The sequence below is a fragment of the Hevea brasiliensis genome, chromosome 4, assembly GCF_030052815.1.
Source record: "Hevea brasiliensis isolate MT/VB/25A 57/8 chromosome 4, ASM3005281v1, whole genome shotgun sequence".
NCBI lineage: Eukaryota > Viridiplantae > Streptophyta > Magnoliopsida > Malpighiales > Euphorbiaceae > Hevea > Hevea brasiliensis.
In genome coordinates, this window is record NC_079496.1 from 107,262,837 (window position 1) to 107,287,441 (window position 24,605).

At 36.3% G+C, this 24,605-nt stretch overlaps 2 protein-coding genes across 2 annotated transcripts; one reads left to right on the forward strand and one right to left on the reverse strand.

Annotated features, from left to right (window-relative positions):
• Window positions 1–306: 306 nt before the first annotated feature.
• Window positions 307–6,253, forward strand: LOC110670045 (clathrin interactor EPSIN 1). The gene is made up of 12 exons (XM_021831976.2): window positions 307–390; window positions 531–579; window positions 666–717; window positions 1,008–1,087; window positions 1,220–1,298; window positions 1,451–1,534; window positions 1,654–1,799; window positions 1,878–2,135; window positions 2,561–2,721; window positions 3,859–4,055; window positions 4,618–5,005; window positions 5,761–6,253. Exons 2-12 carry the CDS (start codon window positions 539–541, stop codon window positions 5,985–5,987), a joined length of 1,713 nt encoding a protein of 570 aa, XP_021687668.2. The 5' UTR covers window positions 307–390; window positions 531–538; the 3' UTR covers window positions 5,988–6,253.
• Window positions 6,254–7,410: 1,157 nt separating this feature from the next.
• LOC110670046 (uncharacterized) lies at window positions 7,411–24,402 on the reverse strand. Its single transcript, XM_021831977.2, has 10 exons — window positions 24,245–24,402; window positions 23,735–23,910; window positions 23,410–23,541; window positions 23,266–23,316; window positions 17,118–17,214; window positions 16,141–16,187; window positions 15,788–16,004; window positions 14,536–14,665; window positions 14,387–14,429; window positions 7,411–7,677 (listed from the first exon to the last, which is right to left on the reverse strand). Exons 1-10 carry the CDS (start codon window positions 24,303–24,305, stop codon window positions 7,600–7,602), a joined length of 1,032 nt encoding a protein of 343 aa, XP_021687669.2. The 5' UTR covers window positions 24,306–24,402; the 3' UTR covers window positions 7,411–7,599.
• Window positions 24,403–24,605: the final 203 nt, after the last annotated feature.

Consider the following 24,605-nt stretch of genomic DNA (forward strand, 5'->3'; position numbering starts at 1 on the left):
TATTTAAATATAAAATTTAAATTAATAAATTATTTTATTTATTAAATAAAACTTTAAAATTATAATTTATAAATAACTTTCTTAAATTTAATTTAATTATTTTTAATATAATTATGACAACTAATTATAATTTGATTATAATATACAGTTACATATTTTAGTCATAAAAATCTTAGATTTTTTTTTTCAATAAATCATTATAAAATTACAAGAAATAAAATAAAAATATTTTTTTTTCCGTCCGTCTAGTTGCTATCGGGGCCCTCATAGTAAAACATAAAAACTTAAAAAAAAAAAAAAATTCATGATTACGTATCTTTCCTTTCCATCCTGCAACGAACACCTCCCAAAGATCTGTAATTCTTAGCTTTTTAACATCTCCACTCGAAGGTTCCTCTTCTCCTACCTCCACTACCCTTCCTTCTTCAACAAACCCTACATTAATCAATCCCTAATCTTGCAGATCTGCATAATATTACCGCTCATTTCGATCGAATATTTCATTTCGTTTTCAAATTTTGATTCCGCAGATCCAATCATGGATTTCATGAAGGTATTCGACCAGACAGTCCGCGAAATGTGAGTTTCCAATTCTCTCGATTGCATTATTTCCTCACGATTGCTCTTCGCTTTGCATTTTTTGAGTTTTTGTTTTTTTAATCCAGAAAGAGAGAGGTTAATCTCAAGGTCCTGAAGGTTCCCGAGATCGAGCAGAAGGTAATACGATTCATTTGCTGTAGATCCCTCTTGCTTTTCTTTTATTTATTGCTGATTATATGCTCTGTTTCAATAGAAAGGTTGGTAGATCTACACAGAACCAGTTCGAAGAATTAAGCTAATTTTATCTTACTTACCTTATTTTATGACCCAGATTACAATATTAGCGTGCTCTATGAACTCATATTACCAATCAGTTACACATTTGGCATACTTTCAGCTGTTGGATCATAGAATTTGTATTACTCTAGTTAATTTATTTGTTTTTTTTTTATTTGCTTATTTTTTAGGTGTTGGATGCAACTGATGATGCGCCTTGGGGTCCTCATGGCACTGCATTGGCAGAAATTGCACAGGCCACTAAGAAATTGTAAGCTTTGACTTGCGTTCCCCCCACCCATTTTTGTTTCATATCTGGAATCTTTTTTATGCTAATGTTTTTGTGAAAGAAAGATAGCTTTATATTTTTTGTGGATGTCTATTTTGCTGCAATTTCTTTTAGCACCGAATGTCAGATGGTTATGAATGTTCTGTGGACAAGATTAGGTGAAACAGGCAAGGACTGGCGTCTTGTCTACAAGGTAAATCTTTTCGTATTTTTAGATTTTCTTGTTCAGAAATTATGATCTGACAAGTAGATGTTTCATTTCATATGTACTTCCAAACTGTGTTGCCTTGTTGTTGTTGCAATTTTTCATGCCTCTATTCAAAATATGTGAAACTTTGCTCTCAGGCGTTATCTGTTATAGAGTATTTGGTGGCTCATGGTTCTGAGCGTGCTGTTGATGACATAATAGAACATACATTCCAGATATCAGTGAGTAATACTGTCTTATACTCAGCTACGGTTGCCTATGCTCATTTTCACAGCATTCAGAGTGAATGTGAATTTTCTCTGACATTCCATTTTCCCCTATTTATTTTTTGTTGGCAAAGTCACTTACAAGTTTTGAATACGTTGAGCCAAGTGGAAAGGATGTGGGACTTAATGTGAGGAAGAAGGCAGAAAATATTGTGGCTCTCTTGAATGATAAGGAAAAAATACAAGAAACCAGAAATAAAGCTGCTGCAAACCGTGAGAAGTAGGTTTATTCTTCAAGAACTGATAAGTGTTTGACTGGAGCATATTGGGCTAAACTGTTGCATGCTGTTATTTTTAGGTACTTTGGTCTTTCATCTACAGGAATAACTTATAAATCAGGTTCAGCCTCATACAGTAGTAGTGGCTTCCAGAGTAGTAATCGATATGGAGGCCTAAGTGGTACAAGAGACAGTGATAGTTTTAGGGACAGTTATAGAGACAAGGATCATTATGGAGAAGAAAAGACTGAAAAGGATACCTATGGAAAGTCACGTCAAGGGGGTGTGACTGATGATCCAGGGAACACGTGGAAGAAGGGTTCTACACGCAGTGGCAGGTTTGGCTTTCCATTACCCTTCTGTTTGATTTGAAGATGCGTGTGTTTCTATCTGTGTTGACACCTGCACAAAAATGCATGTTGATATATTTATGAGAGGTAGGTAGATAAATCTCAATATTTGTAAAACTATTAATTGAGCTTGATACAATTCTCAGTAATTTGGATATTATCGGGTTATATATTTCTTGTGTCATAATCCATTATACTTCTTAATGGCTTTCAGTGAATTAGTCATTTGTTGTACGAATGATTCTTTGACATTTTATTTTTGTTATTTTGTGTTGTTTCTTAGCATCATTTTGTTAAAAAAAGCAACCTGTACTGCTGCCATAATCTCTTCCATGCACATTCAAAGGGATCTTGGCTCCGAAATTTATGATACATTGCTATTTTGTGTTTTCTTTTCCCTTTCCTTCCATCAGGGATCAGAATAATGTGTCAGTCAATGCATCAAAGTCGTCATCTAAGTTAAATGATCCTCACAAAAACAATTCAGTTCCTTCCCAACATGCAAATGCCCCTTCAAATACCTATGATGATGACTTCGATGATGATTTTGATCCCAGGGGAACTTCCAGCTCTAGTAAGTTTTCTGAGTAATTTCTTATTTCAAAGAGAATGTTTGATGCATATATTTGCTAATTTTGTTGGGTATATCATCTGTTTCTGCAGTCAGCACTATTACGTGCTAATGCACTATTCATAGCCTGTTTATGGCATCCTTTATAAACTTTTTTTCATGAGATGACAACACACTTCCATGCTTGCTTGGTATAGCTGTTGCAGATGCACAAACTTGAAATATCAAATGTAAACAGATAAAGTCCATTTTTGCTAACTCTCAAATTGGAGGCATTGGACAATAATTTTTATTTTTATTTTTGTAAAAAGAAAAAAAACTCTATCCTGGGGCTAGGAGAAGACAAAAAGAACACCTTTGAGCCTTCTCATTTAGCAAGGATATCACATTTGTTATAGCATTGACTAGGAGGAAGAGAGAACGGACAAAATAGATGAACACTTAAAATTTTTTCCTTGATATAATTAAGCAGAGATTTTGAACGCATAGCCTTGGAAGGTGGTAACAAATTAATAATTTCTACAATATGTTTGTATGTCTTATGCAAGAATTCTATTCTATTCTATTCTATTCTATCTTATTCTATTTGCTCAGTTTTCATGTTAGAAAATCTCTTTTAAGGGAAAGAATATTTCTTAAAAGAACCATTTTGCAACGATAGGAAATCACTAAAAAAAATGGAGTGAGTTTACAACAATTTAATTCATTAGGTTTAGTGTTGGTGGGGCCCATAATTGAAAAGGCAAAAAAAATAACCCTCGAAAGCAACTTTGTAATATTCTTAATAGAGGTTACATAGGAAGTTGCATAAATTCAAATCACTTCTCAGTTATTGCAAACACTAAAATTCAATTGAATTCTATCATTTTAAGAGTTATTCCAAACATGTGAATTCTTTCTTAAATTAATTGAGTTGAATTTTGTAACATGATTTTTTGTTCCAAACAAGGTGATAGTATACGTACATTGCACGCTCTCTTGTAAGAAATTTACAGTTAATAAAAATTTAGAACTCAGTGTGTTGCCGTACAATGTTGATGTCTCATTTATATTGTACTTATTCATTGTCATGCAGTTCATACATATGTCATGCTTGCCGATACATTTCTCACTATATTTGTGATTTATCCTATTTGACAGAGACAGCTGCTGAAACTTCTAATCAAGTTGATCTGTTTGGAGAAAGTCTGATTGGCGGCCTCATGGATGCACCAACATCTGTTTCCACAGAGACATCAACCATGAATGGCAATTCATCAGAGGTTGATCTGTTCGCTGATGCAACTTTTGTATCAGCACCTCCCCAAGTAGAAAAGGGAGCAAGTACTCAGTCTCAGGTCAGTAATCCTAATTTCTGAAAATGAAATTAAATATGGTATTCTAGCTCTCTTATGCCCATTTGCAATTTGAGAAAGCTGTCAACTGTTTTTGGTTGGATGATATAAATGGCATGCAATTTCAAAAATCAAAAATGAAAAAATCACTGATGAAAAGACTCTATTGTCCACTGAGCCAAATTCTTTGAAAAAAATGGGATAATTTGTTGATGCCTATCCCGCCTCCTCGTTTTCCAGTTGTCATTTATTGAGTTTTTAGTGTCATAGTGTGACACAGAGAGATGCCCATTTATTTTATCTTGAGGATGAGTGAATTAATGAACAAAAGCAAAAGAAATGAGGGTTAACCATATTTTCTGGATTTCTGGCAGATCAACCATTCCCTGAAAGGATTTATTATTATTATTATTATTATTATTATTATTATTAAATTTGTTATAATTCATTAAATTAATTGAAATCCTAGAGGCTCCTGATCATACTTGTTTAAAATTTGGACCGTCCCTCAATAGGTGCTAAATTATTCTTCACTAATATTTTTTTTTTATGATCATTTGAGCAGACTCAGGTTGATCTGTTTGCTTCCCAGTCTGTCATTCCTCCTGCAGTTCCTCCAGCGGTTGATTTATTTTCCAGTGCTGATCCAGTTGTGCAACCAGAAACCAAGGACCAAAAATCTGATTCAACAAACAATAACATCGTTGATCCATTTGCTGCAGTTCCATTGAACAATTTTGATGGATCTGATCTTTTTGGTGCATTCTCTTCTAGGTCCAATTCAGCTTCTACTGAACCTGCAAAAGATCCTATAAATGGTGGCGGCCTTAATGATTTGAATTTGAATGCTTCAGACTCCAAGCCTACACCAAAGAAGGAGACTTTCCAGGTCAAGTCTGGAATATGGTCAGATTCATTAAGCCGTGGACTGATTGATCTCAATATATCTGCTCGTAAGTATATTTCTATTCATTAGAAATTCATTTTGTGTAGGCTCCTGGACAAAGCACTATCATTCTGGAAGACTGTCTGTATGCACATGCATGCTTCGATATGTGTTCTACTTGATACTTACCGGTGTTTGCGTGTATACACTAGCATCCTTCCAGTAGTTACTCTTGTTAGCAAACTGTTCTCTTATTGGTTTCTAGATACAACACTTTGATTCTTGATATTCTTGTCCAGCTGTCTCTAATCTCTATGCATGCCCATCTGTCTCCATTAGCATTTACACCACTTCATAGTGTTTACATATGCACATCCTCAGGGGCGGAACTTGGTAGAGGCCCCAAAAGTTTTTAAAATTAAATTTTTACACAAATTTGAATATATTTTTTAAAAAATTATCGTTTGCCTCCCAAAAAAATTTTTAAAATTAAAATTTTACCTATAAATTTTAGTGTAGTTTTTCAAAAAAACTATTGTTTGGCCTTTAATTTTTTTTTTTTTGACCCATACACTTTTATGTAAAATTTCATTCATATTTTTTATATTATGTAATTATGATCTCTCAATATTTTATATTTTTATTTTTGTCCCCGCATTATTATCAAGGTTTCATTTAGTTTCTTTTTAGTATTTATTTTTGCACCCCACACAACCCCCCACCCCTCTCTCTCTCTAGTTTTGCCCCTGCACATCTAGTGTTGTATGTAGCTTTACTTGGAGGCCTGTTTCTAAGTGTCTTGCCATTTGAACCAACTTGCAGCTAAGAAAGTATCACTAGTGGATGTTGGTGTCGTTGGTGATCTGAGTGATGGAAAAGATGAAAAGGACAAGGGACCGCCAGCTTCTCTCTATATGGGAAGAGCCATGGGCACAGGGTCTGGTCTTGGTAGATCTGCGTTTACATCTTCAGAGTCACAGGCATTGGATTCAGATTTCTTCTCAAGCCTCAGCAGCCAACAATACCAACTTGGTAGTTTTAAGAAGTAAATTTTTTTCTATACAGTTGACATTTTGTCCCTGATTATCTTCTCAATATTCTTTTGCCCATTTGGCAAAGAAAATTTGATATGTTGAGCATATTTGTGTGCCAAGTCGTGTTCATAAATGAAAACAATAGTGATTTGATTATGTATCCGTCATGAGTGAGAGTACTTTTACAAGACTGTTTATGTTCAATTGATTACATAAATAGCGTCCTTATGCAGTCACGGGCTTTGGTGACCACGTTTGTAATGGTAGATCTGTAATTTCAATTTCCGCTGTTGATTAGGCACGAGGAAAACCTCATTAAACAATTCCAAGCAAGGTGATTGATATACTGTGTTCCTGTAGCATTCAAATCGGGCTTGCTAGTGGAATCAGAAATGATTCGTCTTTGTTGCCAGTTGTTACTTTGCTTCATGGACTGCTTGCCTGGACCATCATATCAAGTGCTCATCTAATCATCATGCGACGCATTGTATTCCTCCTACAGCATAAATAGCATCCTTGTGAAGTCCGGTCATAGTAATTTAGGCATTGTTAAGCAATACTAGTCGTTTTTAGTTGTAGCTAACTATTTTAGCAGTTATTAACCATTTTATTAAGTATTAGTTATTAAATATTAATTATTAATAATTAATTATTTATATATTAATTTAAAGTAGAAATATTTAATAAAAATAATAATAAAAATAATTATTAAATATAAAAATTTTATATTATTTTGTTAATTTAAGTCAAAATGTTCCTCTTTAACTTCTGAAAGATAGGAGAGTTAATTTTTCATAAATTATTTTTTTAATTTTTAAATTTTAATATAAATATTATGCCAAACAAATAGTAAAAATAAACGATGTAGTGAACTAATTGAGGTTAAAATATTAAATGCTATTTCATAAGCTGTTGTCAAGGGGGGCTTAAAACAAAATTTAGAAAAGCACGCGGCTTAACAGGCATAGAAAAGGGAAATGCGGACTCCAGGTTTTAATGTCATGTGGATTGGTCGCGGAAGAATTTTTGACAGAGGGCCAGAACCAAACAATGGCATCCACTTATTTAAAAACGATATTTAAATTCCACTCCGACTTTGCTAGTTAGATCCGCATCTGTGGATCAGCCTCAAGCAAACGAGTTTTTCTAAAAGCCATCAGCACAAATGGTCTTGCTGGGGTTCAACCCATGACCTGATGGCTCAATCAATCGTTTAAGTTACTACAACGAAATCAACATCTTAAGATAATTTAACACGTTTGGAATGCGATGTTATGGTAGCTGATCTTCTTGGATTAGTGTGATATAAGTCTGCAATAGATTTTAATGTAAGCTAAATCTGGATTTTAATGGGTTAAGCTCCTTCAGTGACAAACTTTTCTACCATGACTCATTTGGAACCCCTTTACAAGTGCAGGGTTTGCAACTGATGTTTAGCTTTCAAATTTTCTTCATTGCCTCAAACAACATAAGTTTTGGTATCTGTATCAAACCAGCATCCACATAAAAAGTGCAAATGATTTTCATGGTAAATCAGAAAGGGAGAAAATTTAAGCTGCGAATTCGATGCATGGGAACTTGTATTTGTTCTGAAGATTCAGTTGAGATGCTTGACAATCAATGTTCCCTAAAACATGTCCAGCATTCTCCCCCTCAACATAGCCTCCGCTTTCCTTACCTGTTTCACTGGTCCAATTATGAATACCTACAAGAATATTAACAACATTAGATACTAGAATGGAATAAAACTAATGTGATATTATATAAATCCTGAACTACAACTAAATTCAAACTCTTATATACGGCTCCGGAATCTAGGAATCCAACAGTTAAAACTAATTTGTTGTTACATTTTGATGCAAAAAAATTTCCACCTCAACCTAAAGGAAGGAAGAAGAGAAATTTGCTGGCACATATCAGAAGGGACAAAAAGAATTTGGAGGATAAGATGGGAAACCTCGGCACAAGTTTGTTAGAGGGAATCTCGGCACCAAAGGACCAGTGCAGTACCAGTTTGTTGGAGGGAATTTCGGTAGCCATATGACAACAACAACAACAACAACAACATGGAGAAATATATAGGGTAGAAGAGAATAGAGAGAGGATCATGAGAATTGTATTTCTTTCTTGCTTGTAATAGCTTAGGGCAGTAGAGTGTTGCTGGGGTGTATGTGGAATATTCTTATATTTTGTATTCACCTCGAATTTTCCCTGTTTTATAAATAAATTCCTCTCTTTTCCAGTTGCCAATATTTTTCTGCTCTTTAATTTGTGATTTCTCAACTTGCTTGATTCTTTACTCTATCAATTGGTCCAACCTGCCGGCGAATGCCACAAACCAGAATGGAATCTCGCATGCAAAACGGTAGAGAAGAATCTAGCAATTTTAGAAGATGATGTCTCTAACTGATGCATTGACCATGATCAAATCCATTCCAAGTTATCTGCTATTGAAAATCTTTTGGCCACCATCGCTAGGGGCAGAAACACTTTTGAAGAAGGGGAGATTTCTAATCCTTTAACTCCAGGCTGTGAACCCACTGCAGAGGGCTCTGCACAACGCCCTCCTCCTGTTATCCAAAAACTAGATGAATCAGCCATTTTTCCTAAACAGCTTGAGCTTTCCATGTTTGAGGGCGAAGACCCGTTGGGATGGCTAACCCGTGCTGAGCACTATTTCGAGATTCATGGAACTTGAGAAGATAGAAAAATTTCTATGGCTTTAATCTGCATGCAGGGTAACAGATTACATTGATTGAGGTGGCTTCATCAATGGCATCCGCAACTCACTTTTCCTCAATTTTCTTCATAACTTCTTTCAACATATGGGACTGATATGTTATCCAGCCCTCCTGAACACCTCGCGGCAGTCAAACAGACCGTCTCTGTATCTGAATATATTGAAGACTTTATTGCCAGAGTTACGCATGTCCCTAATCTATCCAACCAACCTTATCTTGGGTTTTTTCTCAATGGGTTGCTAGAACAAATTCGGGATCTACTATTCAGTCATGAGGCGACTGACTTAGCTCGTGCCATGGCCTCTACTATAGAAGTTGAATAAGAGCTACAAGTTACCCATCCTCGTTTGTTCGCCGGTTCACCTGATTTGGGGAGGAAGATAAATTCTCATAAAGTTGGCTCTAGGGCTTCTTTTCCTTGGTCTAAAACCCACTCTACCCCATCCACTTCTGTATTGTCTTCGGGCTCTACTTCCACTAAGCCCAACTCCAACTCTCCACAAACCTGGTCCACAGTTGCATCAGCTTCTTTTACTAAACCTCAAAACACTGCTCTCACCTCAAGAACATGCTCCACTCGTCAATACTCTCACCAAGAATACCAAGACTTGAGGGCTAAAGGACTTCGTTTTAGATGTAACTCTATTCACCCCTTCATTAGTGCCCCAACAAGTCCCTCGGAACACTGATTGCCGCAAAGGATGAGGAAGATATGGGTCATGTGGAAATCAACGCCGCTGAAATTCAACATTCTGGCCCTTTTTGAGACGATTTGTTCGTCTTCTTCGATGATATACTCATCTATAGCAACACTTGGTCAGATCATCTTCATCACCTAGAACTTGTCTTGCTCACATTGCGGCAACATCAATTTACTGCTAACAAAAACAAAATGTTCTCTGGATCGTCGTACTATTGAATATTTGGGGCATGTTATTTCCCATTCTGGAGTTGCCATGGATCCAACCAAAATTTCAGCAGTTGTTAGATGGCCTACTCCAAAAACTGTTAGAGCAGTTCGTGGATTTTTGGGATTGACAGGCTATCACCACCGATTTATTCAAGGGCATCGCAAGATAGCCAAGCCACATACTGCCCTCACTACTAAGGAAGCACAACAAAATTTTTTTTGGTCTAATGAAGCTCAAAATGCTTTTGATACACTCGAGCAAACTATGGTCTCAACTCCTCTTCTTCTTTCGCCTAATTTTCAAAAATCTTTCGAAATTGAGTGCGATGCTTCAGGTGCAGGTGTGGGTGCAGTACTTATGCAGGAAGGGCGACCTATGGCCTATTTCAGTAAATCTCTAACCCCTCAGACCTTATCTCTCTCAGCTTATGAAAAAGAGTTAATGGCATTGGTGTTAGCTATTCATCATTGGCGACCCTATCTTCTCGGCAAGAAATTTCTAGTTTGAACTGATCAAAGAAGCCTCAAACACTTATTAGAACAACAGATTGTTACCACTGCACAGCAATGTTGGCTCTCTGAATTACTGGGTTATCGTTTCAACATTGAATATAAGCCTTGAAAAAGCAATACAGCAGCTGATGCCTTATCTAGGCGTATGGAAGATGAGTCACTTCAACTTTCAGCCATGAGCCGTCCTCAATGGATGGATTTGGATAATTTAGCAGAGGAAGTTCAAGCTTATCCATATTTGAGACCTATTCTTGTTGCTCTTCATCCAGATCCTAATGCTCACCCTCCTTTCTCTATCATTCAAGAGAATTTATTTTACAAAGGGCGATTGGTGGTGCCAACTAATTCTCCTTGGATTCCATGATTGATGACAGAATTCCATTCTACTCCTACAGGGGGTCATTCAGGTGCTTTTCGCACTCATAGAAGGATAGCTTCAGGCTTATATTGGAAGGGCATGATGAAATCTATTCGACAATTTGTTGCTTCCTGCCTTACTTGCCAACGACATAAATATGAAGTCTTATCACCGGTTGGTCTCCTCCAACCATTGCCAATTCCACAAGGGATATGGAAGGATCTTTCACTTGACTTCATAACTAGATTACGTAAATCTCATGGCATGAATTGTATTTTGGTACTGGTTGATCGTCTCTCCAAATATGGACTTTGCCTCTTTGCCATCCTTTTACAGCCTGTAGTGTTACTGAATTGTTTGTTCAGGAAATTGTAAAACTCCATGGCATTCCTCGATCATTAGTTAGTGATTGCGATCCCATTTTTATTTGTCATTTTTGGATTGAAATTTTCAGATTAATGGGGACTCAACTTCGAATGAGTTCAGCTTATCATCCCAAACTGACGGTCAAACAGAAGACTTAAATAGAAGTGTTGAGCAATACCTTCGTTGTTTTGCATCTGAACAGTCCAAAATTTGGGTTAATTGGTTACATTGGGCTAAAAACTAGTACAACACCAGCTTTCAAGGGGCAGCCAAACAAACAACATATCAGCTTGTCTATGGTAAACATCCACCTACTCTACCAAGTTTTTTACAGGAGAAACTAGAGTGGACGCTGTCTCTAATGCCTTGCTTGATAGAGATGAGATATTAAAGCAATTGAAATATAATCTTGAGCAAGCTTAACACCAGATGGCCAAACAAGCTAATGCCAAAAGGAGAGATGTCTCTTATCAAATTGGAGACAAAGTCTTCCTAAAACTTCGACCTTACAAGCAGCAAACAGTTCACTCGGGTTAGTCCAAAGCTAGCACCTTGCTTTTATGGACCTTTCCTAATACTTGACAAGATAGGTGAGGTAGCTTACTGTCTTCAACTTCCTTCTACTGCTAAAATACATCCTGTATTCCATGTGTCTCAACTGAAGAAGGTTGTGGGAAATCATGATGTTATACCATCCCTCCCTACTGAAATGGCTATTGAGGAACTTCTTCCCATTCTTCCTGAAGCTATAATAGCACGATGGACTGTTGAAAAGGACGGGAACTCAATTCCACAGTTGTTGATTCAATGGCAAGGGCACCCACTTGATGAAGCTACTTGGTTGGATGAATCTAACTGTCAAGGTCAATTTCCAGATTTTAGCCTTGAGGAAAAGGTTGCTATTTCAGTACGCGGCAATGATGCAAAAAAATTTCCACCTGAGCCTAAAGGAAGGAAGAAGAAAAATTGGCTGGTATATACCAGAAGGGACAAAAAGAATTTGGAGGATAAGACAGTAAACCTTAGCACAAGTTTGTTAAGAGGGAATTTCGACACCAAAGGACCATCGCAGTATCAGTTTGTTGGAGGGAATTTCGGCAACCATATGACAACAACAACAACATGAAGAAATATATAGGGTAGAAGAGAATAGAGAGAGGATTATGAGAATTTTATTTCTTTCTTGCATGTAATAGCTTAGGGCAGTAGAGTGCTGCTGGGGTGTGTGGGTGTCACATAGCAAAATCTCAGAACACCATAACACCAGAATTAGAAGAAGAAGAAGAGAGAGAGAGAGAGAGAGAGAACAATTAGAGAGAGGAAATAACTGTTGTATTGTTGATTTGATGATTCCTATCAATTACAATGCAAAGAGCTATTTATATCATTCACTAACTACTTAGTTATAACATTCCCCACCTCTTGAAATCATTCTTGTTCTCAAGAATGAAGAAAGGAAGTATAATCAGCAAAAACATATTGCAATTATAAAGCACCTGCTACAATTTTAAGTTCTCTAATGAATTGTAATGTTCAAAACTAATATACTGAAATTGTACTTTCTTTCCTCATATTTCCTTTTCTTTCTCTGCCTTCTCCATCTTTCAAATTCATCTTCTTTAAGAATTACAAATGCAGCTCCCTTCAAGATTAATTTTTTCTTCAGCCTTCTCGATTTCTCCCATTTATCCTCCATGAAAATTAAGAATACACAAGAATAGAACTTGTAATCTTGGTCCTTTTGATTTGGTAAGATCAATTCATCCCCATTGCACCAAGAAATTGCATTTTCCAGCAAAATTTTCGTGTGACAAGAGCAAATTTTCTAAGCTGAAAAAGGCAATTCGATGGCATCCCACTCCATTTCTCGAACTCCAGCAACAAGAACCTCATTTTGGTTGGTTAACACATGCTGAAAGCCATGATGGAAATTTTGGACTTCCTTCACAACACAATGCTCAAGAAATTCTGAATTTCTTTCTTCAAAATTCTGTTCATGAACATCTTTAATCCCAAAATCAATGTAAATTGCTTCTTGGATTTGAGAAAACATTCCACAATCATCCTCAAGAAATTCCTCTATTTCTTTCTCTATTTTTTGCTTAAATTTTCCTTGGTGATCTATCATGTCTTCATCAGCTCCAAGGGTTATGGATTCTGCACTCAGAAATTCTTCAACAGTAGCAATATTATCAATATTGCTTTGATCTTTCATTTGTGGATTAGCCGGATCCTTTGGAAATATTAGCAAACCACTACTTTCGGCTCCCCTACCTCCAATACCCTCAGTAGAGACCTCCTTGCCTTTTTCCCTTACAAATTTATTCATGAAAGATCTCAAATCCTCCCTCAGTGCATTGTTGTAAACAGAGACTCGATCCAATTTATCCACGGTAGGGACCTTCTCTTTCTCCTTTACGAATGTAATCATGAAAGATCTCAAATCCTCCCTCAATGCATTGTTATCAGCAGAAAATAGATCCAATTTCCCTTTCAGCACATTAAATCTTTCCTCTATTGAATTAAATTTCCCATCCACATTCTCCTGCATAACCCTAATTCTTTCTTCCAATTCAGCAACCCTAAACAACTCGGAACTAACCACCATAGACCCCATAGATTAGTCTTTATTGAGACAGTAATGCAGTAAAACCCAAGAACTTCAAGAACGGGGTTTCAGTATGATATGGAGTTTCAAGAATTTCAAGAAACAAAGAAAACAAGAAAGAACATAGATCTAATTCTCGGAAAGCAGAAATTTTGAGGAAGAAAGAAGATTTCAAGAAATTGAAGAAAATACGAACTCCCACCAAAACCCTAACTTTAGGGTTTGTACCTTAAAGAAAAGAACTGACAGGAAGAATAAAGAAGGAAGAAGAAATAAGGGGAAGAAAGGGAAGAAATTTTAGGGAAGAAGAAGAAGAAGAAGAAGAATAGAGAGAAGACAAAGATCTCAGAGAAGAAGGAGAATTGGAGGAAAGAAGAGAGGAAGAGAGAAGAATAGAAGGACTTGGTATTTGGGAAGAGTAATCTGCCATAAATGTTGTCCATTGATCTAACAGCTCTGATACCAGTCTGTTACATAGCAAAATCTCAGAACACCAGAACACCAGAATTAGAAAAGAAGAAGAAGAAGAGAGAGAGAGAGAGAGAGAGAGAGAGGAAATAACTGTTGTATTGTTGATTTGATGATTCCTATCAATTACAATGCAAAGAGCTATTTATATCATTCGCCAACTACTTAGTCATAACAGTGGGATATGCTTATATCTTGTATTCACCTGGAATTTTCTCTGTTTTATAAATAAATTCCTCTCCTTTCTAGTTGCCAATATTTTTTTGCCTTTCAATTTGTGATTTCTCAACTTGCTTGATTCTTTACTCTTATCACATTTTTACAAACTTATCGTTCTTAAAAGTTGTAATAATAACATACTGAATTGCAGATGAGACAACCACCAATTTGTGCGAATAGATCATATGGCAGTTAGATGTCATGTCAAGTTTCATAAATTATGAGACGTACCTTGTCTGGTGGACCCTTTGCACCCCCAGTGAAAATTTCCGCACTGTAAATATATGATCTTGATGTAAAGAACAAGATAACCAAATTGCCAACATAGGACATGCATGTGAAAATGTGAAGCATTGAATGAGAGAATGAGAGGAATTTACTTGCAAGATTCCTTTATTGACACAATGGAGGCCCCTCGTCTTCCAATAACACGTCCCATCTTTCCAGGGGGAACATCGAGAACTGAAAGGATTTCCTCCTCAGGATTATTACCCTCTGCTATAAGGTTATCTACACAGACAAAACATATCCAGACCAGTATTCAATTAAAAAGTAAAGCACTTTTACATGCCTTATTGACAAAAATGTTCCATGACTGGAGGGTTAATATCACTAGGTAGCCTATTTATATATACTCATTGTTGACATGGTAGCTTCAGCCTTCAAGCTTATAAATAGCCTGCCCTCTCTGAAATTTAGGAATTTATTCATCTATCATAATCTAATCTTTCATTGCATTACAAATTCAGAATTATAAGGGACATATCTTTTTTGAAGCAAAGAATAAGGAGCACATGGTTTTGTCAGCTGAAAATAACTTTTAAAAGCAAACCCAAATATCGGTTAACCAATTGATTAGTTAATTGGTTTTTACTGATGATTCATATATATTATGATTTACATTATTCATATATAGAATTCATTTTCATTGGTGATTTATAGATTATTATTTCATTTACAAATTAAAACTGCAAATTATTTTGTTTTTATTTCATTGAAAAAATAAGGAAAATTACTATTTAGTCCTTGTATTACAGCGAAATTAATGATGTGATCCTCATATTTTGAAAAAACATTAGTTAGTCCCTAAGTTTTGGTTTTGTCATATATTGTCGTTCCTTTATTTATTTTTCTCAACTTTTACCATTAATGATAAACAAGTTTGTCCTTGAGTTTTTCCCATTATTAACACTTTTGTCCCGTATTGACCACCTTTTAGTCTCTTGACTAACGGTTAAATTAACAAAACTGGACAGAAGGACCAAATAGTTAACAGAATCAAATGTGAAAGACTAAATCATATATTTTTTAAAATACAAGGACGAAATCATTAATTTTAACATAATCGATGGACTAGATAATAATTTACCCCATAAAAATTCCACCACTATAAATAATAATACATCTGTTATCAGTTTTGACTAACCAATTATCTTAGATTTTTTTTTTTTCAGTTTCAGAACAGTCTTTTTTCCCCTAACCCTTGATTAAAAAACCCTGAAAACCAAAGAGAGAGGGAAGAGGAAAAAGAGGATAGAGGGGCAGGGGGAGGGGGAGGGGGGGTGGAGAGATTTCATTTAACCCAAAAGAAGAAGTCGTAAATATACTTGCAAGGCCAGTTAAATATAGAACCTGGAATGGGAGGGACAGATGGCCAATCAGCAAAATCATTGTCATTGATGCAGAAACATCGGCAATGCAGAGCACTGCGAACTGCTAGGTACCATAAGGATCTTGGGTTTAGTTTCTTCATCATTTTATGATAGATATAAAGAAGAAATCGAACATCATCTGAAGCCGCACGGATCATCATGTTGGACAATGGTCTATACATCCAGAAATTAGGATCCTGATAATAATGGAAAAGTCAAAATATATGTCAAACATATGCTTGAAAACATTGCAAAGCAATGTTGCAGTGACTTAAATTAAGAGTAACTACATAAAAGCAAGCTCCACAAGAAAAACGAGAAGTCTAGATTAACCTGTCGAAGGAGCACACGAACCTCTTCCTTCTCCAAATATGATATGCCTACATTCAAATACTTAATGTATTAATCCAAGCAAAGGTGAAAGCTGAACAAATTAAATTCACTGGTTTATAATACTGGTCCAAAATCCAACCAATTTACAATGTCTGGTTCAAAGCAGGAAGCATGAGAACATCACCCAACTTATGGTTCATTTTTCTTTCTAGAAAAAAGAACAATATTAGACTTCATTGCAATCAATTATTGAGAAAAATATGCTATTACAAATTTAAAAGAAAAGCAAGGGGGGAAATGAAAGTAAGAAAAAAAAAAGATAGAATCTTCATCTTAAGAAGTCAACAATAGAGAATCTAATTTAATTGAAGCACAGACATGCTAAGGAATCCTGGATCAATGGATAGATGAAGAATATTAATTTTGTAGCATGAACATATTTTTGGGCTATAGATACCTCCCCAACACTCCTTGGAAAAAGGAAAATATGACTAACATACATCATAAAACTAAATGCTGTTGGACGTATATAAAGATAGGGGCTTTTACAGGAGTCATTTTTCCACTCTGAAACTCCTATCTAGAAAATACTACTCAATTGAAAAGAGTTTTAATCCCATAATCCCTCTCAATTCAAATTCAAGTGCATTGAAAAAATTCCACAAGTCCTGTTCCCTATTTTTTCTAAACCACTTCTCAGTCAGGTGAGGTCTCCCAGGGAGTGATTAATCTTAAACAGCACAGCCATTAGCAGTGCAAGTAAACTGTATGAAATCAAGCCATACTTATACAACTACACGAAAAGAAAGGCTTCAAGGCAATGCTACAAACACTTAGGAGAAATTTACAGAAAGATTCATCAAAGACCTTCAGTGAGTATCAAACAAATTTGTATGAACTCCGAATAGTCCAGCAACTAGCATAAAGTTACACGTCCTCAAAAAAATTTCAAATGGATACCACGGCATATAAAATACCACAATAGCGTGGATCTGCAAGGAGGCCAACAAAAGATATATAGTCATCCGGCAATCTAGTCCGTCCTTCTTGCTCCTCTATCAGAGAATAAGCAATCTACATGCAAACAAAGTGATAAACATGCATGCACGTCAAATGACAGCTCTAAAGCAACAATATTCATTACCATTATAAGTATAACTATACAAGGACGATAATTGACATATAATTTAGCAATTGTTCTCAAAAAGTCTCAGAGACATCAATGTCAAAGCATTAATTGAAGATCAGCCCTTGTTAAAACAATTTCTAGATAAGACTTTGTTACATATTATAGAAGGAAGAAGAGAAATAATAATGTTAGGCAGAATAATCTACTAGAGAATGTTTTGGAGGGAAATATTGAGAACTGAATCTGGTCACAGTTAAGGAAGAACTGAATCTGGTCACAGTTAACTGAACCTGGTCACAGTTAAGGAAAACTGAATCTGGTCACAGTCAGTTGTGTATCTGCTCTATAAAAGGAAAGATCCTCATCTGTATTCATTCATTCCATTAATGAATCAATAACAGACTTTCTCTCTCTCTGATTCTACTCTTTTCTTTTCTCATCTAAATCTAAATTCTCTTCTCATCTACTTCTATTCTCTAAATCCGTTTTCAATCTTGCATTCAGAGGATGAATTAGGGTTGAACCCTAACAATTTGGTATCAGAGCAAGGTTACGACGGGATTAGATCTGCAATTGTGATTCGCGATCGCGGGATGACCAGATCTGGAGTAGTTACTCAGATTCAACTAATTCAGCTAAAATAGCTGAATTGGAGGAACAATTAGGGTTATGCAGAGGTATCGAAGAAGGATAAGGAAGAATTGAGGAGAAATTAAGTAAAATGCAGACAAGATCTTGGAGGAGATGCGATCCTTGTTTGCAGTTGTTATGATGGATAAAAGTAAGGAAATAATTCGAGAAAATGAAGTAGCTAGATCTCAGAATCGCTGCTCTCGGAGGGAAGGGAATTCTGCCCAAACCAAACGAGAATGGGAATCAGCAACAGAAAGAAGATAATAATGCTGGATCTACAGCAGACAATGAAGGAATGTCAAAGATCTTGCCTAAAGTCAAATTAGTGATATTTGATGGGAAGGAACCTAGGGCTTGGGTTAGGAAATGTATCAAATACTTTGAGGTGTATAGAGTACCTAAAGATCAAATGGTAGGAATTGCTAGCCTGTTTTTAATAGATAGGGCTGATGCCTGGTATCACAATTGGATAAAGGGGGATGGACCTCATGCTTGGGATGATTTTGAAAGGGAATTGTGTGGAAGATTTAGAGAGGAAGGGCTAGAGGATATTGTGGAAGAATTTATGAAGATGAGACAAGAGAGATCTATTGAAGAATACTTGGATAAGTTTGAGGATATTAGAATAAGGTTGGAAAGGGTGATGCCTAGTTTGGGAGAAGCCTATTTCCTTTCTGGTTTCATTGGAGGATTGAGAGATGACATTAGACCTATGGTGAGAATGATGAGACCTACTAGCCTTGCCCATGCTTTTGAAATTGCAAAATTTCAAGAACAGCTACTTAATTGTAGTAAGAAACCTAATTCTTTCACCAGAACCTACTGAGCAGTGCAGAACTTCCTTTGTTCCATCATCATCATCTTTTCCTTACAAATCTGCCCCAACTTATCAAAATTTTCCTTATGCACCCAAACCACCCAATTCGATCAAAATAATAACTGAAAAGCCCATCTCCACCCAAAAACCAGTACTTGCAACCAGTCAAGCACACAACAAAGCGCTACTAGACCAAATCCTAATATCGCACCTAATTCCAACAACATTAGACAACCAAGGCCCGCTTTAAATGTGGAGATAAGTACTTTCCTGGTCATCAATGTAAGCAATGAAATCTGTGATGGCTATTCAATCTGTGAATATGAGGAATCTGCATTTCAAATGCAAGGCGAGGATATGGAAGATGGGGAAGAAGTGTGGCATGATGTTATGGAAGGAAATGGAAGTGGAGAAGTAGATGAGATAACCCTTTCTGTACATGCTATTGAGGGTAGACAGGGGATAAAAACTATAAGGGTGTTAGGGAAGCATAAGAACAGGGAGTTATTGATTTTAATTGACTCTGGCACTCATAGCTTCTTAGATGTTAAAGTAGCAAGGGATTTGAAGGTGCTGTAGTAGATGTGACTGCTTTTGCGATAAAAGTAGTGATGGCGTAAGAATTTCCAAGATTTGTATCACCAAATTTTAATGGAAAATGCATCATTATTCTTTCTGTTTTGACTTGAGTTCTTTGGATATGGGGAGCTTTGATATAATACTTGGAGTTGATTGGCTGAAAACTTTTAATCCAATTTTATTTGACTTTGAGAGTTCCTCAGTTAGTTTCCACAGGGCTGGTACAATGATTACATTGCAAGGAATCACAGATGCTACTCCACAGCAAACACTTTTGAATTGTATGAACTGTGGTAAGCTAGTTCATAAGAAGGGAGGAGACTTTCAAACCCCATTATTCTGTCTACAAATTTCTCCAAGGTCACGGTCTAATCTTTGAAATCGCCATGGCAACTAATTCATCCTCTACTACTTATCCTATGGATTTGCAACTATTATTGGACAAATTCCATTGTATATTTGAGGATCCTAAAGTGTTGCCACCTTTTAGAAGCCATAATCACTCAATTCCTTTACTGCCATCTGCTCAGCCTATTAATATCAGGCCATACAGGTATCCACACTTCCAAAAGACTGAAATAGAAAAATTGGTGAAAGAAATGTTAGGGAGTAGAGTCATACACAGTAGAATACTTGACCATTATGCTTCTCCAGTGTTGCTTGTCAAGAAAAAAGATGGCTCATGGAGGTTTTGTGTTGATTACAGAAGATTGAATGATCTCACCATTAAAGATAAATTTCCAATTCCTATTATAGATGATCTTCTAGATGAGCTTCATGGTGCTTCAATCTTTTCTAAGATTGATTTGAAAGCTGGATACCATCAAATTAGAATGAATCCCTCAGATGTTCATAAGACAGCCTTTAGAACACATCATGGGCACTATGAGTTTACTGTCATGCCTTTTGGGTTGACAAATGCTCCAGCCACATTTCAAGCTCTTATGAACCACATTTTTCAATCTTTGCTGAGGAAGTTTGTTTTGGTATTCTTTGATGACATTTTGATATATAGTTCTTCATGGAAAGAGCATTTGCAGCACCTAGAAGCAGTGTTTAAAATCCTGCAACAACAGCAGCTGTATGCTAAGCTTAGCAAGTGTTCTTTTGGGCAGCATGAGATTGATTATTTGGGACACATTATTTCTGGCAAAGGTGTAGCAACTGATCCTACTAAGATACAAGCCATGATATCTTGGCCTACTCCCAAATCAGTTAAAGAACTCAGGAGTTTCTTGGGATTAACTGGCTACTATAGGAAATTTGTTCCTCATTATGGAATAATTAGCAATCCCCTTACTGATTTACTCAAAAAAGATGCATTTCAATGAGATGAGAAAGCACAACAGGCCTTTGAGCAACTTAGGGCTGCTATGTCCCAAGCTCCTGTGTTAGCCTTGCCAAATTTTACAAAATCTTTCATAGTGGAGACTGATGCTAGTGGTATGGGTATGGGAGCTGTGCTGCAGCAGGATGGGCATCCACTTGCCTTCATTTCTAAGGCATTTGGTCCTAGGACAAGGTCTTTATCAGTTTATGAAAGGGAATTATTGGCTATAACATTTCTTTGTGTCAAAATGGAGACATTACTTGGAACAGGGACCCTTTTTCATAAAGACTGATCATGAAAGTATCAAACATTTGTTAGAGCAGAGGTTGCATACTAACTTGCAACTTCGAGGGGTTTCTAAATTGCTGGGTCTGCAATACAGAATCCTATACAGAAGAGGGGTGGATAATAAGGTGGCAGATGCCTTGTCTAGGAGACCTGCACCTTTGGAAGCTACTTTCCTGGCCTTGCATTCTTCTTCTCTGCAACCTACTTGGATGTCACAATTAATTCATAGCTATGCTACTGATAAGCAAGCTAATGACTTAATTTCTCACCTTTCTATTGATGCAAATGCACATCCTGGGTACTCTTTGAAAGATGGATTGTTGTTTTACAAAGACAGACTTTATGTGGGCAGAACAGGACATTTGAGGGAGCATTTATTAGCTCTCTATCACAACTCACACTTAGGAGGACACTCAGGAATTAATGCTACTGCAGTGAGATTTAGCAGGCATTTCTTTTGGCCTGGGATGCTTAAGGCAGTAGTTGAGTGGGTAAGAAGTGATGTTTGTGCCAGGTGTAAGGTTGAGACTTGTGCCACCCCTGGGCTGTTACAGCCCTTGCCTGTTCCTCATCAAGCTTGGCAGCACATCACTATGGACTTTGTGGAGCAGTTGCCAAAGTCCAAAGGCAAAGACACCATTCTTGTGGTTATTTGCAAATTTACTAAGTATGCTCACTTTTTGCCACTTCAGCATCCCTTTTCTGCCTCTGATGTTGCCAAATTATTCTTGGATTTTGTCTTCAAATTACATGGTTGTCCTATTACTATTATCTCTGATAGAGATAAGATTTTTACTAGTTCTTTTTGGAAAGAACTATTCAGGTTGTTGGGAACCAAATTGGCTTATACTTCAGCATACCATCCCCAATCAGATGGTCAGTCTGAAAGGCTAAACCAAAGTCTGGAAGGGTACTTGAGGTGTAATTGTTATCAACAACCACATTCTTGGGCCAAGTGGTTACCATTGGCCGAGTGGTGGTATAATACTAGCCATCATTCTTCCTTGAAAATGACTCCATTTGAGGCTCTCTATGGTTACAAGCCACCTCCCTTGACATTTCTGCCTTTGGATAATACTGTTGTAGGTGTTGTTGTTGACTTTGTGAAGGATAGGCAGCACATGTCTCAGCTAATTAGGGACAATCTATTAATGGCTCAGAATAGGATGAAACAGTATGCAGATAAAAAGAGGTCTGAGAGGACTTTTGAAGTAGGGGACTGGGTTTACCTTAAGTTGCAGCCCTACAGACAAACATCAGTGGCTCTAAGAAAGAATTTCAAGATAGCAGCAAGGTTCTATGGTCCATTCCAGGTAGAGGCTAAAGTGGGTTTTGTTGCTTATAAATTGAAGTTACCTCCCACAGCATCCATTCATCCTGTTTTTCACGTGTCACTCTTAAAGAGAAAAGTAGGTGAAAGTAATGTTGTAGTCCAAGATCTTCCCACTTTTCAGGATGACATGATTGTGGTAGCTCCTGAGAGGGTGTTGAAGACAAGAACTGTAACTAGGCAACAGCAGCAGGTCCTTCAAGGCCTCATTAAATGGCTTCATTTGCCTGAGGAGGAAGCTACATGGGAAGATCAATCTTTTATCCAGAGCCAATTTCCTGACTTCAAATCTTCTTGGGGACAAGAAGATTGTCTTGGGGGGGGTATTGTTACATATTATAGAAGGAAGAAGAGAAATAATAATGTTAGGCAGAATAATCTAGTAGAGAATGTTTTGGAGGGAAATGTTGAGAACTGAATCTGGTCACAGTTAAGGAAGAACTGAATCTGGTCACGATTAATCAACCTGGTCACAGTTAAGGAAAACTGAATCTGGTCACAGTCAGTTGTGTATCTGCTCTATAAAAGGAAAGATCCTCATCTGTATTCATTCATTCCATTAATGAATCAATAACAGACTTTCTCTCTCTCTGATTCTACTCTTTTCTTTTCTCATCTAAATCTAAATTCTCTTCTCATCTACTTCTATTCTCTAAATCTGTTTTCAATCTTGCATTCAGAGGATGAATTAGGGTTGAACCCTAACAGACTTATTTGCTGCCTAAATCTGGCCATGCATCCAAGGATAATCAACAAAAAAAGACAAAAATAAAACATAAATATTTTTACGTGACTTGTAATACTATTTTTAATTCTAAGAACATGTGCTCAAGCTCACATAAGTACTAAAAATCATCCCATGTTGAACAACCAAGTTCCAGATAAGGCCGACAATCGACACACTCCAATACTCTATTTCATATGCGTACTCAGCTGGTCAGGAAAGAAACAGCATTGATAAAATAATTATATAATAAACTAAATAGCAGTTCCATAAATAAGTTCCACTAGTCACTTACCTGGGTATCAAAAATATTGTGCAACTTGATGCCAAACTGAAAGTACAATGCCTACAAAGCAACATTGGTATCAAGAATGGCAATAACAGAAAATAATGGTAATCAAACAAGCTATAACTCAAAGTAGAGAAAATCAATAGACACCTCACTGTCTCGCTTGCAATCGTGAATAATTTTTGTGATGTAAGCAGATTCAAGTGCAGGCTTACAGGCTTTCATAAGCATATCTCCACCCTGAATGGCATCAACCAAAAATATGGCATCTGGAAAAGCAAGCTGCAAAAAACATAAAATTTACTAGTATGAAAGGTAGAATCTCATAAGGGATGTTACTTAAGTTGCATCGGTGAGCGTAAACAAATTACATAAATTCTCAAAAAAAAAAAAAATTTGCACACCCAATAATAGAATTTAATCCTATTCCAAGATGGCAACCAAACAGAAGATAAAAGAAATATACAATTTTTACCTGCATAATACAAAGAGTTCCATGGCAACACAGGTCAACACCCTCACAATCAAACCCAATGATCAATTGCCGCTCAGGTGAAGGGTTAAGGAATTCAGCTGGAAGTTGAGAAGCCTCAGTAACAAGATGAACAGGAACCAGTGATGATTGGGCTTCATGGTCTAGGGGTTTAGCACCTATTCGAATTAAAAACCAACAGCTCTCAAAATTTTAATCTTCAAACCAAAAAAACAATAATAATAAACATTTGATCTTCTGGACTTCGCTTAAGAAATTCATGGTTATTCAGTAATTGAAAATTTTCCGTTTCCTATGATTCCATAGGACGAAATTGATAACAATTTTCTAGTTAATCAAACAAAATAAATAGGATAATCTACAATTAGAGGCAAAATTTGATAAGTGGGAAATCAGCTACACTAATAATGAAATGAAAGGGAAGAAAATTAAAGCTTTTTGTTGAGAATTGAGAAGAAATATTTTAGCAAATAGAGAAGAAAAAAGAAATACCAGGGTCTGAGTCCGAGAGGAAAGGAATGCGTGTGTCATGGGAAGAAGAAGAGGAGGCCATCTGACAGAACCAACCAGACTTTCTCAAGTTTGCTTTTCTTCTTCCCTCTAGGTTCTTGTTTACAACTTTTTTTTTTTTTATTAAAGGGTATTTTTTTTATTAAGGATTTAATTTCATATTTTAACTCCTTCAAATTGATAGCTCATTTATTAAATTTTTTTATTAATTATTTAAAAAGAGATTAAGCAAATTATTTATTCATTTTAAAATTATGTTAAAAATTATTTATTTATATATATATAAAATAAACAAAATTTTTTTAGTATTGCTACGTCCACGGATTTTCTCTAAATATTATTA